Source organism: Pipistrellus hanaki (assembly GCF_964339955.1).
Source record: "Pipistrellus hanaki genome assembly, chromosome: 17".
Taxonomy (NCBI): domain Eukaryota; kingdom Metazoa; phylum Chordata; class Mammalia; order Chiroptera; family Vespertilionidae; genus Pipistrellus; species Pipistrellus hanaki.
Genome location: NC_140519.1, coordinates 10,691,496 through 10,711,371, shown reverse-complemented (window position 1 = coordinate 10,711,371; position 19,876 = coordinate 10,691,496). Strand labels below are relative to the sequence as shown.

At 38.1% G+C, this 19,876-nt stretch overlaps 1 protein-coding gene across 6 annotated transcripts in view; it reads right to left on the bottom strand.

Annotated features, from left to right (window-relative positions):
- Positions 1–19,876, bottom strand: part of ZHX1 (zinc fingers and homeoboxes 1) — a 28,292-nt gene that overhangs the window by 4,162 nt on the left and 4,254 nt on the right. For 2 of the 6 annotated variants that reach the window (XM_084864835.1, XM_084864838.1), the window contains exons 2-4: positions 15,078–15,191; positions 13,107–13,162; positions 2,402–5,617 (exon numbers count right to left, since the gene is read on the bottom strand). In XM_084864835.1, the coding sequence (XP_084720961.1) occupies positions 2,405–5,392 (2,988 nt within the window). In that variant the 5' untranslated portion in view covers positions 5,393–5,617; positions 13,107–13,162; positions 15,078–15,191 and the 3' untranslated portion in view covers positions 2,402–2,404. Of the gene's footprint in view, positions 1–2,401; positions 5,618–13,106; positions 13,163–15,077; positions 15,192–16,954; positions 17,057–19,876 lie in introns of all 6 variants that reach the window. The other 4 variants (XM_084864837.1, XM_084864836.1, XM_084864839.1 and 1 more) reach the window with 4 other exon arrangements.

The window sequence follows — 19,876 nt, the reverse complement described above, 5'->3', positions numbered from 1 at the left end:
ATTCTTGTGTCTAGCAATAAAAACAGAAAAAGCCTGTTAAAAATATTTTATGCATCTGGGTCAGAAGAAAGCCTGTCCTGAAGAGTTCTGACATTAGGAAATGGAGGACTGCCTCAGGATAAAGCTGTACAAAGCTATTTAACTTATAACCTACAATACAGTTTGTTCTATAACATGAGATTTATTCAAAAGTAAGTGCATGAGATTTATTCTAAAGTAAGTGCATTTTTAGTTTCATCTTTTTCTCTGCCTGAAAAAAAAAATGTTCATGAAAAGAAAACTTGGAAAAGGATTGCTAAACAGTAAGAATAGTGTCTGGGACACATTCAGCTCTCTATAAGCAATTGTTATAACAAAATAAATAAAACCATGAAGGAAGCCATGGGGGAATGAAGGAGATACTGTGCAGAAAAAGAGGGTAAAAGTAGAGGCTGGGATAGGGATGCAAAAAGCTAGGGAAATACATAAATATGCTCATATGATCATAAGAGTCTATGCCTCGTTTCCTCCCTTACAATCTGACAACACTGCAGTAATTTCAGATAATAAGATGCTTTTGGACTACTGATAGACATATACAAACATTTCATGAAAACTGCATTGTTTTTTTTGAAAAGTACAGTTTTATTCTGGAACACTCAAAAACTGAGAGTAAAGAACAGAACAATGCTACTGAATTCCAAAAGTATTAAGAATTGAAGTCCTTGCCGAAACTGGTTTGGCTCAGTGGATAGAGCGTTTGATTCCAGTCAAGGGCATGTACCTTGGTTGCGGGCACATCCCCAGTAGGGCGTGTGCAGGAGGCAGCTGATCAATGTTTCTAACTCTCTCTCTCTCTCCCTTCTTCTCTGTAAAGAAATCAATTATATATATATAAAGAATATATATAAAGAATATATAAAGAAAATATTGATTTCTTAAAGAAATCAATTATACACACACACACACACACACACACACACACATATATATGTGTATGTATATATTGTATATATATATATAATTGGCCGAAACTGGTTTGGCTCAGTGGATAGAGCGTCAGCCTGCGGACTGAAAGGTCCCGAGTTCGATTCCGGTCAAGGGTATGTACCTTGGTTGCGGGTGCATCCCCGGTGGGGGGTCTGCAAGAGGCAGCTGGTCAATGTTTCTCTCTCATCAACATTTCTAGCTCTCTATCTCTCTCACTTCCTCTCTGTAAAAAATCAATAAAATATATATTTTTAAAAAATAAAATATATTAAAAAAAAAATTTGAAGTCCTAACTCCAAACTAGATATCTGATATGCAACTGTAGTGACATTTTAATTAATCCAACCTATAAAAGAATGACGATTTAAGGAATATGCCAAACCTTTATATTTAAAGCATATTTACTTGCACTTTTATGACTATAGGGAGATATTTTTAACTAAATACAGCATTTTTGCTGTTAGCAGGTTTATTTTATATCAAAGAAGGAAAAGACATTTTAGGCAATTGAGTTAATTTAATATCAAATTTGATGTTTACCTTTTGATCTCTAAAACAGAAATAATTTATATTACAGTTTTTATTATTTTTTTAAAAATATATTTTATTGATTTTTTTACAGAGAGGAAGGGAGAGAGATAGAGAGCTAGAAACGTCGATGAAAGAGAAACATGGACCAGCTGGCTACTGCACACCCCCCACTGGGGATGTACCAGCAACCAATGTACATGCCCTTGACCAGAATCGAACCCAGGACCTTTCAGTCCGCAGACCAATGCTCTACCGCTGAGCCAAACCAATTTCGGCTATATTACAGTTTTTAAAAACAGATGCCATCCAAGTAAACATGGAACTTATATATGGCCTAAAATAGACCTTTGGCTTTTAATAGAAAAAATATTGAGTTATTTTTAATACATAAAGCATTTTAAACTTTAGTTAAAAATCTAATAGTTTGGGGGGGTAATACCATGAAAGAAAAAGGATACCATTTTCACCTAGTTTCTTGAAACTGAGCAATCCTCACCCCTGTGGCAAGTCTTTCCTTTCTTTGGTATACTTTCCCCCTTCTTTTTAGTTTTCCTTTTTTAATTTCCTTAAATAGGCAAAAAATAAAGCTTTAGTGGAGGAGGGTTACAAAAACTACTTTTTAGTTATCTTTAGTATCTGTTTATTCCCTCATACCCACCAGTCTCCCTTCTTAGAAAATGGGTTGACTTTCCCTTAAAACAAAGTAAAAAACACTAAACTCTACATATTAAACAGAACAATCATAATAATCAGGCTATAAATGCTAATCACATATTTTTGGCTATACTCCTAGTACCTAGTTCTCTTATTAGGTAAAAGAAAAACTATTTAAGAAAACTATCAAAAGTGGAGATGGCTAAATGTGTGTGGTTGATGAATATATGCTTGGATTAAAACTTACATTTCAGTCATCTGATTTAGAAAGCTTCCGCTTCACATGTTGTGGGGGTTCCCAGGTGTCACTGTCATCTGTTTCTTCTTCATCCTCTTCCTGATCATCAATAACTTCATCTTCCTCCTCATTTTCCTCAAATAACTCTACACCTAACTCTGATCTTCTCTGTCTTTCGGCAAACCACTCTCTGACCTGCTCGTAGCCCATGTGTGATTTGTTAACAAGTTCATCAAGGTCTTGCTCATTAAGAAATTTGTGCTTCAGGTAATAATCCTTAAGTATTGCAGTTCCAGTTTTAAATTTTATGAGTGACGCCCCCCTGTCCCAGTTGTTCATTCTCTTGCCTCCTCGTGGCCTTCCTCTCCCCCTTCCCCTTCCCCTGCCTTTGGGTCTTCCTCTCCCCCTTCTCCTAAGGGAAGACAGACCATTCAGACCACTCGAATTGGAGCTTTGATAGTAGTAGTACCATTTTAAGTTTCCATTTTTCCAAGCGTAACGGGTGTCCCCAAACCAACTAACTATGTCTGGTCTCGGAAGCCCGCTTTCTTTGGCCAGCTTGTCATACTCTTCCGATGACGGCCACTGGGATCGGACAAATGCACTTTTGAGCATGTGCAATTGCTCAAGTGTTTTTTTACATATCTTGCCTGCACTCCCGGCCTTAGGTGCACCAGATTCATCTCCAGGAGCAGGTTCTCCCGCTTCTTCTTTGGAACTACCTGCATTAGTTTCATCTATTTCCATTTTCTCTTCCTTTAAAGCTTTTGATTTCTTCTTCTCTGTAAACCAAGCATCAATTTCTCTCCTGGTCAGTTTGGTTTGCGCTCTTAACCTATTTAATTCCTCATCTGTCAGTACGGAGTTGTTGAGAAAACTGGCCTGAAGGGCCTGGAGCTGCTCTGCTGTCTTTTCTTTAAACTTTTGGGGAGTAAAGTCGGGGAAAGGATTCCAGGATTGTTTATGCTGTGAAGTAACAGCGGTTGGGGATTCCGTGGTCTCATCACTGGAGTCTATAATAATGGGAGTGGAGGAATCACTGTTGAGATGTAAGCACTGATTACTCTTTGAATTTCTCTGATTGTACCTCGTGTCGCTAAACCATTTTTTAATCTCTCCTTTTGTCAAGCCTGTGATTTTCATAAGTCTGCTGATTTCTGAGTCACTAGGAAACTGATTTTTAAGGTAGCTGACTTTTAATTCTGCTAGTTGCTCTTTAGTCTTTTTTGCCCGAATGCCAAATGAATCAGGGTTTGCGGGTGTGGTTTCGTGTTTGACAGCCTGAGAAGTTGGGACTGCTGCTGTTGGTGCTGCCTTTGCAGTTACTGCTGCCGTTGCTGCTGCTGCTGCCGTTGCTGTTGCTGCTGCTGCTGCCATTGCTGTTGGTGCTGCTGTTGCTGCTGCTGCTGCCGTTGCCGCGGCTGCTGCCGTTGCTGCTGCTGCTGCTGCTGCCGTGGCTGTTGTTGGTGCTGCTGCTGCTGCTGCTGCCTTTGCTGTTGCTGCTGCTGCCGTTGCTGCTGCTGCTGCTGTTGCTGCTGCTGCTGCGGCTGTTGCTGCTGCAGCTGTTGCTGCTGCTGCTGTTGGTGGTGCTTTTGCTGCTGTGGCTGTTGCTGCTGCAGCTGTTGCTGCTGCTGCCGTTGCTGCTGCTGTTGCTGCTGCTTTGGCTACTGCTGCTGGTTTTGCTTCTGCAGGAGGCGGAGCAGCAGGGGCCTGACTCTTCTGTACACTGCTTTGATTTGGCACCCCTGTCACTGTCAAGGCTATCGGCGCTGTTACCGGCAAGGTGTTTGTTCCAGCTACTTGTGTAAGAACCAGGCCTGGCTGACCAACTATTTGGCATGTCTGTAGAATGGATGGTAAGCCATTACTCCCCGTGGAAATGTGTGTCGGAATAACAGTTATGGTCTGAGGTACAGTGTGTACTGTTCCGTTGAATTGCTTTCTTCTTGCCTCCTCTACCTCCTCGGGAGTCCAGCTCACACCATGTTTTAGACGTTGGGCTGAAAACCATATCTTGATCTGTTCCTCTGTATATTTTGCTTGAGCGGAAAGAACAGTAATTTCTGACATGGTTGGGTAAGGGAATTTTTTGTAGGTGTTAAGCAAAAGGGGGTTGTTATCCAATGCAACATTGTAGGTAGGAATGCTACTCACAGGAATTAAGACTTTGGGAATCAGACTGGAATTCTGCTGAGCTGACACGGCGGTTATCACCTGTGCCAGTCCAGGAAGAACCGCTGCCGGGGCCACTATCGTGCTGGCAGCATTCGGGTGTATTCTGTTGACAGTGGAAGTACTGGTATTAGAGTCAGAAGCTGAAGAACTAGGATTTTCCACACTTTCTTCAAGGTCTGGTTTGATCTCTTTCTCTTTCTCTTCAGGAACATCCTCAGCTGAGTTATGATGAACTGTAATACGCTTGTTCTCCACTTTATTTTTCATCATTTTCATGATGGGAGTTTTACTGATAGGAATTCCTGAAGAAGGAACTTCTGTAGATTCAGCCGGCTCTGAGTTCTCCTCTTTAACAAAACTACCATCAAAAGTCAGATCGTTTATAGTTTGTTCAAAGATTGTCTGGTTATTTCGTTTCACCATAGTCAACCTAAAATTCTCTTCTCCTGGGTGGTACTTCAGATTATGCTCAGAAAGTGCATCATACCTTTTGGTGAGAAAATTACATTCGACACAAACATAGGAGGAATTTAGCACTATGTTGGGATGCTCTGAATCCACATGAAAAGTAAACATATTTAGGTCTGGAGTTTGAAAAGTACAATATTTACATTCATAACCACCTTCAACTTTTTTATTTTGCTGATTGTCAGAATCCACAGATTCATGAACTTCTTCCTCGCTTGAGATGCTCTCTGCTCTGCTGTTTTCTACAGGAGTGAGTACAGGAGGCCCTTCATCCAAATCTGATATCAGCTCGAGGTCTGGATCCTGCTCACTGGCAAGGACCATGCAGGGTGTGGTTGACTTTCGCCTGCTCGCCATTCTGATGTTATGGGGGAAATCTCAGTGGTGATTCAAAAGCATGGAGGCTGAAAACTACTCAGTATTCTTCATTTGAAAACAATGGCTTTTGGTTCTTCAGGTCCGTTTTTATGCTCAACAAGTCTCATTAGCAGCTTTTTCATGGTTCGATCAAGTAAAGAATTTATTGTTGGCAGATAAAATACTGTTGAACTGCTGGAATTTCTGAAGCACAACTCCAATCACCTACATTAAAATAAAATTAAAAATGTTTTTAAATGAGTGATTATGATCTTTTAAACGAATAACAGTTATATTTCACTTATATGAAGTTGTTGGATGGCTTAGTTATAAAGATCTGAAATAAGATCAAAACCAGGAAAAAAGTCCTCTAAGGATTAAAATAGATGTCTCCAAACCAACTCACTGAAGGTCATGCACTATATTCATGGGTCAGTCCACAGGCTTATTTGGATTTTTCAGCTAGCTATACATTGGAAGGGATGCTGGGGAACAAGTTTGCTTTGCCAAGAGTATTACCAATGTGAAATGATAATCAGTTAACAAGGGAGAAACTTTAAAACTATAAATAGCAGCAGAAACCGGTTTGGCTCAGTGGATAGAGTGTCGATCTGCGGACTGAAAGGTCCCAGGTTCGATTCTGGTTAAGGGCATGTGCATTGGTTGTGGCACATCCCCAGTGGGGGGTGTGCAGGAGGCAGCTGATCAATGTTTCTCTCTCATCGATGTTTCTAGCTTACTATCCCTCTCCCTTCCTCTCTGTAAAAATTCAATAAGATATATTAAAAAAAAAAAAAAAAAAAAAAAACCTACAAAAAGCAGTCACACACACACACACACACACACACACAAAAGGCAGTCACAGATACTCAGAGACTATGGCCATTAAATATATAAGAAATTCAGTCCATCAGTTATGCCTGCTCCTGCTGGTCTATCTCATCATCCCAAAAGCATGCCCAAATATGGCAAAGAAGCAAAGATATAATATGTATGATCAAAGTTTTAGGAACACTATTATTGATTATTTTCCACAGTGCTACCAGAATTTATTTTTAAAATCTAATCGTATCAGTCTTCTGACTTAAAATTTATGAAAGAATAAAGTCCAAACTCCTGAAGCCACACAGAGTTCCCTTCACAACCCAATCTCCTGACTCTTGTTTCCATATGCTTTAAGCCCAGCAGAAATGATTGCTGTGCCAGGGACCCTCCATGCAGGCTGACCCTTATACCAGAGCACTTGTTTGTGTACTTGGCGGGATGATCTCTCTGTTTGCCTTATAGTTCACCCTCCTCCCCGGTTTATCTTCTAGTCTAGAATTGACCATATTATAGTAGAGAAATATTACATTTCTGTCCCACAACATAGTCCTCATTATAGATGTGTGTTTCATTATTTCTTCCTTTTCTATGTGATAGCTTTATCCTATATAATAAAAGGGTAATATGCAAGGCTGAGGGACCTCCACACCCCTGCCCCCCGAGTGCACAAATGTCATGCACCGGGCCTCTAGTTGAGATATAACAAAGCCCCTGAAACTCTAGATCAAACCAATGAACTTTATCTTTAATCTAAAGTTCTCCCAGCTGAGCTGTCTTGGCAATCTCATTCATTTCTATATCTTCTTTGCATGTAAAAAGCCAGGAAGTGGTGACTCACTAAATGTCTTTTAACTGAATAAGAATGAATAGGAAAACAGTCCTACAAAACTCCACATGCCATGAGGGCATCACCAGAGAGAAGAGTACCTGAAATTCATAACAATGATCTTAAATCATCAAGAAAAAGTGCATTATATTCATACAAATACATTTAAATATTTCAAAATTTTGATGCTAAATTACGTAAAGTTGATGAGCTTTTGAAGTCTACAAGAAATAAAAAATGAATAAAGTGAGTAAAGGGTCTTATTCTCTACCACAAATTGGAACTATTCATTTACTAGCATGATCCATGTCCTAGCTGAACTGAGGAGAAAAAGTTTACTTCAAAGATTATAAAGCAAAACAAGTCCTCTATGCAGAGATACACTGACTCAGGAAAGGGAGAAACGTTTTTAGGAATCAGAGCTGTCCAAAAAGAGAATGCCCTGCCTTTGAAGGTGGTAAGAACCTCCTCACTGAGATTATTCAAATACATACTACAAAGCCTTTGATAGGTCTAAGCAACAGATGAAAAGTTGGACTAAATGCCCCTTATTCCCTGAGTTCCAATTATTCCAATTAGTAATAATTGTAGTCGCAATAATCAAATTCTCTACTCGCAAAGGTATCGTTCATTTTTTTTCTATAAAATTTCTTTGATTTCTAAGGGAATAAAAAGAAATTTTAAATTGCAAACTATTTCTTAACTAAATGATATAAACTAAGCTAATGCCTTTTTCCCTATTCAATTCAATAGGGACACCACTATTTTGTTTGTGTTAACAAAGAAGTTTGATTTTTTTTTTTTTTTTAATTGAAAACAGGGAATTCCTGCAATGGCTGATTTGGCTCCGTGGATAGAGCGTCAGCTTGCGGACTGAAGGGTCCCAAGTTCGATTCTGGTCAAGGGCACATCCCCAGTGGGGGGTATGCAGGAGGCAGCCGACCATTGATTCTCTCTCATCAATGATGTTTCTATCTCTTTGTTCTCTCTCTCCCTTCCTCTCTGAAATCAATAAAAATATATTAAAGAAATAAATAAAAACAGGGAATTCCTCAAATAGCTTCAAGTAAGTGGAGTACAAATAAGCAGTATCTATGTTTGCCAGTGAAGGAGAACAGATTAAGGCAGGGGAGTAAGCAATTTTGTGACTGCTATTCTCCTAGAATCATAGGTTATATTAATTGGGGTCTACTAATACCAAAAAAAATCAAAGATATACATAGGATAAGGGGTTAATATCCAAAATTTATAAAGAACACATACAATTCAACACCAATTCAACAAATTCACCCAACAACTATTTGTTGAATATCAATCATGTGCCAGGCATTGTATTAGGCACTAGAGATACTGCAGTGACCAAGACAAATAGTCTCTGGTCTGTCAGGTACTACCGGATTTCCCCGAAAATAAGACATCCTCCGAAAATAAGACCTAGCGCATGGAAAGATAAGACATCCCCTGAAAATAAGACCTAGCGCAACTTGGGAGAAAAAATTAATATAAGACACTGTCTTATTTTCAGGGAAACAAGGTAGCAGTTGAGCAAGGAAGAGTCAGTAAATAATTAGATGCACTATCCCTCTATGGAGCACACCCATGACATTTCCTTCCACCTCTCCAACCCCTCCCATACCCCCAGCAGGTATCCCCTAAACCACATGTGTCAAACACAAGGCCCGCGGGCCAAATCCAGCCCACCAGGCCTTGCAATGTGGCCCGAACCGCGCTGTCATCACTGCACTCCGCTGTCAGTTTATGACATTGTCAGTTTATGACTGTTCAGTAAACCATTCGGCCCGCGATTTAGGCTGGATTTTAGATTTTGGCCCCTTCTCTGATTGAGTTCGACACCCCTACCCTAAACTCTAAGAAACCCTCATGAGACTTGCAACCAGGGGAGCAATGGGCAGTGGCAGCTCATCCTGAGTTAACCCCATAAACCTGTCTCCAAGGCACATTTTCCCCCTTTTCTCTGACTTCCCAGGAGCCAAAGCAACCCAGCTTAGGCTCTCCTGTTGCTCCTTCTTATGCCCTTCCTTGTTTCACTGCCCTAAGTATATATATATATTTTTAATCAATCTTTATTGTTTATATTATTACAAAGGTTCCTCATTTCTTCCCCCTCCACCAGGTTCCCACCCCACCCTCTTCCCCCTCCCCATCCCCATTGTCCTCATCCATAGGTGCACAGTTTATGTTCAGTCTCTTCCTCCCTCCCTTTCCCCGATAGTAAATCTCTTTTCAGATAGTAAATCTGTTACTTAGCATTTTCTCATATCAATAATACCTCCACATGCCCAATGATACACTTCACACAAAAACATTTCCAAATAGGTCAACCAGCCTCATCCAGGCCCCACCCAAGGCACTCACAGATCAACAACCCAGCGCTCTATACTCAACACATCCAGATCTAAGCCTTCATCACTTGATTCAGCAGACCCTCAAGTTCCCACAAAAGTTTCCAGCCATGTCTGAGAGGCAGCCGTGGGCAGGGACAGGCGAGGAGCGAGCTGTTTCGGGCCTGGCTGCTCCGGGCCTGCCCTCTGTTGCTCTGGTTTGTTCCACAACCAGCTGCTCCAGGTCTGGTCACTGCCGCTCCTGACCTAGTTGCTCTAGACTTGGCTGTTGCTGCTACAGGCCTGGCCGCACCCGACCCGGCTGCTCTGGGCCCGGTTGCTCCGGTCCCGGCCGCTCCGGGCCTGGCCGCTCCCAGCCTGTCAGCCGCTGCTCCGGGCCTGGCCGCACCAGACCCGGCTGCTCCGGGCCTGGCCGTTCTCAGCCCGGCAGCTGCTGCTCCGGGCCTGGCCGCTCCCAGCCTGGCAGCCACTGCTCCGGGCCTGGCAGCACCAGACCCAGCTGCTCCGGGCCTGGCCGCTCCCAGCCTGGCAGCTGCTGCTCCGGGCCTGGCCGCTCCCAGCCTGGCAGCTGCTGCTCCTGGCCTGGCCGCACCAGACCCGGCTGCTCCGGGCCTGGCCGCTCCCAGCCTGCCTAAGTATATTTTTGCTATGGTTTTTTCTACCAAAAAACACAAAATAATAGTAACTAGAATAATTATTATCAATGCAACAAGAGAGGAAGTATCAGGAACTATATGAGCACATTGTAGGAGGTTTCTAGAAAAGACACAGAGAAGGCTGCCCTGGAGAAAATAAGAATAGAAATATCTACTTGAGAGGCTGATCAAAATAAAATGCTTCATATACTCTGATACTATGTAACTAGTTAATACTATTTTCCAGTTCCTGAAAAATTCTTTTGGGAGATGAAGCAATACTATTTATTTAGTAATATTCTCTCTCCCTTGCTTTCTCTCTCTCTCAAGGAACTTAATCAGCTAACAATCCACACAAATGGAATGAAAAAGCAGAGAAGGGGTAAAAATACAGAATTAGAAATTTTATGGTGTGCTTCCAATTCATGTCCTTGTCATTAAAGTGCAGTAAGGCTGGGACAGGGAAATTGCCATACAGAAATCACTGTTAGCTGACATACATCTTATCCTCTATTTGAAGGTTAACTGGAAACAGAACGAAAAATCAATCTGGGGAACCTTGCACTATTTACCTGTTAAAGGGGGTTAGAGTTCAGTTGCACAACTGAGTAGTGAAGTGGCTTTGCAATTAAAACACAATTAAAATGAAGTCTGCCAATAAAGGAAAAATTATATGCTAAATGGATCCAACATGTAAATATAATTATGTTTGAAAACCATTTTTAGTTAATCTTTCAGTTGAGAAATATTTGAAAAAAATAACTGATCAATCAAGCCCTACTGGTTTGGCTCAGTGTATAGAGTGTGGGCCCAAGTACTGAAAAGTCTCGGGTTCTATTCCAGCCAATGGCCTAGGTTGTGAACTGGCTCCCCAGTAGGGGGCGTGCAGGAGGCAGCCAATCAATGATTCTCTCTCATCATTGATGTTTCTATCTCTCTCTCCCTCTCCATTTCTCTCTGAAATCAATAAAAAAAATTTTAAAAAATGATAAATCAAAAGAGTAGTTAAGAAATATAAAAAATTATCCATTTACATGTGGACAAAGATGAGAGAATATAAAAAAAATAAAATTTTCACAAAATAGGTAAATTTTGTGTGCAGTCTTTACAAATTTTCTTTAATATTGTTATTGCTTTATTACAAAATATAACAAACAATGGTTTTAAGGCCTTAAAATTGCAAATAAATTAAAATACTTCTATGGTCATTTTTGTATATCATTCAGGTGTTTTCCAGATATTTTTTGGAGCTCCCGCCCCAGGTCTGAGAAGCCAGACTGGTTCTAAGAACCCTCAAGAGCAACCATAGCCAAAACCAGTTTGGCTCAGTGGATGGAGCGTCGGTCTGTGGACTGAAGGGTTCTGGGTTCGATTCCGGTCAAGAGCATGTATCCTGGCTGCAGGCACATCCCCAGTGGGGGGTGTGCAGGAGGCAGCTGGTTGATGTTTCTCTCACATTGACATTTCTGGCTCTCTACCTCTCTCCCTTCCTCTCTGTAAAAAATCAATAAAATATTAATAAATAAATAAATAAATAAAATATATTAAAAAAAAAAAAAAGAGAGAGAGAGAGCATCATAATCTCCAGGGTGTAGATCTAGGCCAAGCCAATTTTCATGGTCCTAGCTGCATCCTGGCTCTTTTCCTGAAGGTAGGCTGCTCCTTAATCAATTCATGATCCTAAACCCGTCAAAATTATCACAATAAAATTTCTCTCCAGAAAAGCATTCAATGAAAGCAGAATTTACTTCATCACAGTATAAAAATTTGGGGCAGTTCTAATAGCAATTCTTCTTACATGGTCAGAAAGAATGTCTGTTTAGCTCTTCCCAGGGCCCAATACAGTGCCTATCAAGGCCCCAATAATATTTACTGAAAAATCCCACCTTTAAAATATATCTGTATTGTATATTATAACATACATTTTACCTTACTGAACACTCATTTACAGAGGAGCTATAAAAAAACAACTGTGCTTGCTTTATGGTAGATTACTTTCAATGGTAAAATCCTTATTAATAAAATCACATCAGTCATTAGAATATTAAAACATCCTTAATTATCAAACATTCTACCAAATAAAATGGCACAATGAATATTCAACGAATATTTACCAACATCCATAATTCTGTTGTAACAAATCAGTTTTATGCATGAACAATGTATATCTAAATTTGTGGTCTATGTAAGACTAAAACAAGGGAGATAAATTCATTCAAAGCATTAGTCTTTATAAGAAGGCAAATGCAAATTTGAACTTGGAATCATTATTTCTGTTCCAAGAGAAAACTATACTTTAATGGTATTACATTTTTTTTTATAATATATTTTATTGATTTTGTACAGAGAGTAAGGGAGAGAGATAGAGTCAGAAACATCGATGAGAGAGAGTCATCGATCAGCTGCCTCTTGCACACCCCCTACCAGGGATGTGCCCGCAACCAAGGTACATGCCCTTGACCGGAATCGAACCCAGGACCTTTCAGTCCCGAAGCCGACGCTCTATCCACTGAGCCAAACCGGTTTCAGCAAATGGTGTTACATTTTTAAAGAGTTTAAAATATAAATTCTCAATGGTATACACTATAAAAAGTGAGTGGATTGCTTCAAATTTTATGCTTAGTACTAAAAAAAAAAAAGTTCAACGTTGTTTATAATTAAGCAGAGTTATAGCTACACTGAATTTTCCAAGCCTCTATTTTTTTGGCTGTCTTATACTTCAAATTAAATTATTAACAGATAGCAGTTTATTGGCCTAGTTAGCCACAAAAGCATGTTATTTTGGTAAAGTTTTATGTGAATAAAAACAAACTTTGTTTTTTATACCAATTCTGGGTCAAATAAGAACATTTAGAATATAACTATAATTTTTAAGGATCATGTTAGTTTTGACCTAGTACCAACTAAATAAAACTGTGCTTAGGGTGGCTAAAATATACAAACTGAGAATCCTTTGGACTAAATATTCATACATACACTGAAAAGCTTTTGAACTCTTTATTTTACTTAGTTTCACTTCTCCCTCTTTGAGTCAGAGTTCTGTTTAGCCAGCTGAAAATACTTACTTGTACATGTTTGTATTCAAACCAGAAGTCAGAAATCCATCAAAATGACAGAATGCCTGAAATAATATTAGAAACAAAGAATAATGGGATCAAATTAAAACAAAGGATATCTACCATGTCAAAAAAAAAAGCCTAAGAGGATATTTTTTATTAAAAAACAAATTTTAGCCTTTACACACTTGAGGCATTTTTAAAAAGCTAAAATGTAAAAATATTCAGGAACAGCAGTTATTTTTTAAAATTAAATAAGAAATCGACAACCCAAATTTGTACCCACAACAAATATTTTTTAAATTTTCTGTAACCTAGAATTATTAAGTAAATTTCCAAAGTGGTCTCAAGACAATCAAAATTCAAGTATTAAGATGAATATAGGCAGGAACGAATATGACAAAAATGAAAGCATCTAAGAAATTATGGCCAAAGATAATCTAATTTCAGAAGATCCCTTTGTTAATGCTAATTAAGGCTTACAGGTTTAGTAACTCTATCCTCTTTCCTGTTTTTTTCCACCTGAGAAAGCTGACCTTCATACTGCTAATGATTAAAGGAAGAATCCAAGCTGGACAGATTTCTCTGGCAAGCTCTGCCTCCAGATTTGAGGAGTGAAATGTCTTTTTGAAAGGTCTCCAGGACACTAACATCCTGGTTTGCTGCCTTCTCCTGGGAAGTCAGTAGGTATGTAACCTATTGAGAGTGATATAAAAACTAGAACTATAATGAAATCTCCTATCTTTACTTAAGTTTATATGATCCAAAAGTAATTTTCTGCTGAAATAGCTTTCCCCTTCTTTTCTCAAAGAGGTGTGTTAAGTCTTTCACAGACTAACACACGGTCTAACACAAGAATGCTATTCTTGCCGAAACCGGTTTGGCTCAATGGATAGAGCATCGGCTTGGGGACTGAAGGGTCCCGGGTTCGATTCCGGTCAAGGGCATGTACCTTGGTTGCGGACACATCCCCGGTAGGGGGTGTGCAAGAGGCAGCTGATCGATGACTCTCTCTCATCGATGTTTCTAACTCTCTATCTCTCTCCCTTCCTCTCTGTACAAAATCAATAAAATATATTTAAAAAAAAAAAAGAATGCTATTCTTGATTTCCAGTGAGATTATCATCAAGAAGCTGGAAAACCATTCATCTGTCTATTATCTCTCCCCCCACCCCTTTGACAAAATATAGTAGTTGTTACCTATTTCCCTCAGGATATAATCCTTCAATTTTAAAAAATATTTTGAAATATGATAGAAATTAGATTGGTAATGTCAACTTGTAAGAATTCAATTTTAAAATTAAAAGCGAACCACCATATTAATGGTTATGTAAACTTTCTTAGTACTTTTGGGAATCATCTAAAAAAAATTGAACTAAAGTATAAATATTTCAAACAATATACTATGTAATCTAATGCTTCTTATAAAAGCAATATATATCAGGTAAATAAAATATACATGTAATTATGTAAAAATCTATTTAAATATTTAAATTGGGGTATGTTTAACTTATATTATTTAATTTTTAATATCGAATTTTATAATTATAATTATTACTACTAGACTATATATTGAAAATATATTTTCAGGAGTTGTTCTTGAAGCATTTTTCTGGATATAGGCAAAAAAAAACACAAAAAAGTGAAATTTCTGGAACTATTTCCCCACACGAAATGTCTCTGCCCTCATGACCTTCATTTGTCTTGTATCACTGTTATAGTGCCTGAAACAAAGGATTTCAGCAAATATCAATTAAAATATAGCGCATAGATGTATTATGATGTATGATGCTGTTTCTGTTTAAATTGAAGCAGCCAATCTTCCTGTATTTTTAAAGTTTGAATGTACATTTCTTACAAAAGTGTGAGGACTATATCTGTGTTCATTTAAAAAAAGCTTTTAAAACCTGAGCCAAAGAGAGTGTCATGGGATCTGGAGTGAGCACATTCAGTACCTTACCAAAGCATCGGAACACATACTTGCCATAGCTTCCTCAGCATTCTGTGTTCTGATGCGGAAGGGTGTCCCTTCAAATTAGGAGTTTAGCTCAGGCCATCATTACCAACAGGTCCAAAGTACCTATCTGCCATCCCCTACAAAAAAAAGTAATATTACTTTATTATTATTCTAGAGATGATGATGCAGTCTTCGGAAATTTTAAAGTTTATGCCTTGGCTTTAAAAAAATAAATGTAACTTTGAAAAAAATTAATTTCCTCGTAGAAACTTTAAAAGAATTATCTAAATGCCAAACCCAATATTAGTAAGAAACACTAAAAATGAAAACTACACTTTAAAAATTCTGTATTATGTAAAACAACCAAATTATGATACTGTTTTCAATAAAAATGTTCAAATTGTGAATATATACAGTATATAATAGGAAAGCTAAGATTAAGAAATTGGGAATTGTAAAAATTTACCACACAAAAGTTATGAAAGACAACTTAAAGAGTTGAAAAGATACATGTTTCTATGTTTACATATAAACCTACTGATATCTGCATCCTAACTTACTGTGTATTAAGTTGAATGTAGTGGTAACTAATGCTGGCAATAAGCCAGTACTACTTAAATAAACCCCTGTACTCCTAAACACGTAGTATCTAATAGAATGACTGGTATTTAACTATTTCATTTTTGCAAGAAAGCTACAGACCAAATGGCTTTTTAATCAGTGCATTGTGAAACATTAAATTGTAAAAACCAAACTGAAAATCATTCTCTCTCCTTTTTTTGGGTCAATCCTCATTAGAAAATATTTTCTCTCTTATTTTTAGAGAGAGTGGAAGGGGGAGAGGCACACAGAGAGAAACAGGGACATGAGAAAGATACATCGATAGGTTGCCTCCCCCTGGGTGTGAACCAGGGCCGGGTATCCAGCCTACAACCCTTCAGTCCACAGGCCCATGCTCTCTCCACTGAGCCAAACCACCCAGGGTGAAATCATTCTCTGAAAACTCAGATTTGTGTCCAAATGTGGTATATTACTCAGAGTTAAACCAATCACAAAAATCTAATAAAAGCTGTAATTGTTTCTATGATTAAGTAACAGAAAATAATGCTTTTGAAGGGTTGAATCATTTTTGTTGTTCTTTAAGCACTAAAGCTGTAACCATAGTGAATATTCAGGAAGATGATTTCCCCCAAATACCTTATTCTTTGATTCTTGCTATTATTATATACAAGTTTATAAAGAGCACTCAAGTCAAGAAGTAATGTAGCCTGGCAAGTGTGGCTCAGTGGTTGAGCATCTATGAACTAGGAGGTCATGGTTCGATTCCTGATCTGGGCACATGCCTGAGTGGCAGGCTCAATCCCCAGTGGGGGGCATGCAGGAGGCAGATCAATGATTCTCTCTCATCATTGATATTTCTATCTCTCCTCTCTTCCTCTCTGAAATCAATAAAAATATATATTTTTAAAAAGCAATAATGTAAACACACCAATTCTTTAGTAAAATACTTCTAGGTAAAGTTAAAGCTTAGACTGAACAGCTACACTATTTCATGAAAAGCAAAATGAAGTGCAGTGGAGCATCCTATTATCCCTGCAGCCTGGGATTCCAGTTTCATTTCCTGGTATCTCCTCGTTCCACCTCTCCTTAGCCATCCACCTACAGGATGTCAACTAGAGGAGAAAATAGGAAACAGCTGACAAAGAGGGGAGGTTATTTTCCAAAATGAATTATTAATGTTATAGGAAATTGGTGACCTATTTGAATCCACTCTTTAATCACACAGAAATTGCAAGATGTTTTACTGAATGGGAGTCTCTTGAGAATAGTTGCCAGGACATGTGAAGGTACCAAGGCAACTAAAGGAGCAACAATACTTCTGGATGAAAAGCATACTTGCCTAATGTTATTCCAGTTCCTGAAACTGGGATTGCTTTAGGACAATTCTCTCTAATGCACAGGATCTTATAACAGTACCTATTTAATAGGGTTGCTGTGAGGACTGAAAGAAATAACACATGTAGTGTTTAGAATATTTCCTAGCATTAATAAGTCCACAATTATATTTTCTTTTACTTAGGTATTAACTTTAATTTATAGCACAAAAGAAGTCTTTGTTTAAAATCTGTTAAATGTTGGAATAGCATAAAATATTTTCAAAGCCCGTGCAATAATCAATTTTCCATTTCATATCTTTCAGCATATCAAACAATACTAGAATAAGCTGGCTTAATAAGTAGACATGAATCAATATATACCTCCACCCCAATATATACATACTTTCTCTGACCTTCAGGAATCATTTGACTAAACACATTTTAAGGGGTATTTCACAGCACTAACAAGCCTCTGGTATAAAAATATTATCATAGTAATGAAGATAAATTGTTCTCTTTTCACCATCCCTCACTCCCAGGTACGGTCCATGCCCAGAAAAGTTTTTAAAAACTTCTTTTTTACAATATTAAAGGTAAAGGAAACATTTATATAGAAGAAAAACATAGTTTTGAGTGAAATACTTAGAAACATCAGAATCTTTCTTTCATTCCTCTCAATAACACTGAAAGGAGAAAGATCTTTAGGAAGGGGGAAAAGAGAATCAGAAATCACTGGGAAATATGAATCACTAAAACAAGTTATTTTATTTAAAATTCTGAATATGTATATGATGTATACCACATCAGTGTATCAATTTCTTAGATAAGCTTTGATGTTTAAAAAAAAAAAAATCTAAGTCTAGCCCTAGGTAGCTTGGCTCAGTGGAGAGAGCATCAGCCTGCGGACCAAAGGGTCCCGGGTTCAATTCTGGTCAAGTACACAAACCTTGGTTGCAGGTTCCTTCCCAGTTTGTGCAGGAGGCAACCAACCGATATGCTTCTCTCACATCGATATTTCTGTCTTTCCCTCTCTCTAAAAGTGAATGGAAAAATATCCTTGGGCAAGGAAAAATAACAAAAGTAAATAAAAATTTAAATCTAGCCCTGGCCAGTGTGGCTGTTGGTTGGACATGAATGGAAAGGTTGCTAGTCAATTCCCCAACAGAGCACATGCCCAGGTTGTGAGCTCCACCCAATCTCAGTTTGTGCAGAGGCAACCAACCGATATGCTTCTCTCACATCGATATTTCACTCTTATATTGATGTTTCTCTCTCTCTCTCCCTCTCCCTTTCTTTCTCCCTAAAAATCAACTTTAAAAATCTAAATCTAAAAACTGAAAACAAAAATCTTGCAGAACTATGAGTAGATCAATTTTAACTCCCTTGAATAAATGTCACATATAATTATTTTTCAAAGTATATCATTATATTTGTTTAAACCAAAAGTGTAAAGAACCATCCATATACTCTTAAATACATTATGGAATACTGTAGTTTGACACAAACTACAAAGATTAAGTGCTCTTTAAGATCAAAACATGGCAACTACCTAAACATATTACATATTTACTTTAAACATTAACTGTATAAAATACAGACCTCCAAATGTAAACTCAAATATATATACAGATTAGTAATCAGCAGCTTCAGTCATGCAAGTCTGGCTAACTCATGACTACACTGTCAATATTCAAATAGAGTCTCTTTTTTTAAAAGTGTATTTTATTGATTTTACAGAGATAAAGGGAGAGGAATAGAGTTAGAAACATCAATGAGAAACACTGATCAGCTACCTCCAATATGCCCCCTACTGGGGATCAAGCCTGCAACCAAGGTCCAGGCCTTGACCAGAATCAATCCTGGGGCCCTTCAATCTGAAGGCTGATGTTCTATCCACTGAGCCAAACAGGTCAGGGCTCAAATAGTCTTTTGAGCCCAAATCCACAATGCTAAAATATACATTAAAAGGTTATTTCCTCAGCTCTAATCAGTTTGGCTCAGTGGGTAGAGAATCGGCCTGCAGACTGAAAGGTCCCAGGTTCGATTCCAGGCATACTGCGACCTTGGTTGCAGGCACATCCCCAGTAGGTGGTGTGCAGGAGGCAGCTGATCGATGTCTCTCTTTTATCGATGTTTCTAACTTTCTATCCCTCTCCCTTACTCTCTGTAAAAAATCAATAAAACAAATTTTTTTTAAAAAAGTTATTTCCTCAGCTACATTTGCTATCATTTTAATAGTTTAAAGATACTTCTATTTAAAAATAAAGCTATAATTTAAAGCAAGCATGTCAAACTCAAAGGCTAACATGTGCCAAATAAACAAGGTTTAAGTTTATGTGGGCCACAAAAAAACAAAAGCTTTAATTTTCATAGAAATTTAGTTTTATTTTGATAGAGACATGCTGAATACAAAGGGCTGAAGTAAATGAGTAATCATTAACATAAAATAAAGGAACATTTTAATAAAAGTTAATATTTTTCTTGAACATTAACTTATACACTGAATAATTGCACAAATTAATAAGCGTAACACAAATAAACCTATTTTTCTTGTTCTCCAAAGCGAAACATTTCCTATCGTGCACACCAAACAAGTCAGTCCGAGACTAATGACGTGGCAATCGGCTGCTAAAATATTCTCTGCTAGTATTAGTGGAGAGAAATGGTGCGCCTGCGCATAAGGCGAGTAAGAGAAATGAAGGCAACACAATTATAGTAATCAGTCATCAGCGAATGTTGTAATTTGTTATTAATAATTATGTATAACAGGCAGGATATTGAAAAAAATTAAGTTACAAAAATTTTATTAAAACGCATCTTACATACCATTGTATTGGATGGGCTGCAAAAATATTTGTTGTGGGCTGCATACGGCCCAGACTGTTTGACATGCTTGATTTAAAGTAAAGTAGTCCCAAATATCACATTATTGTACCCAACCAACA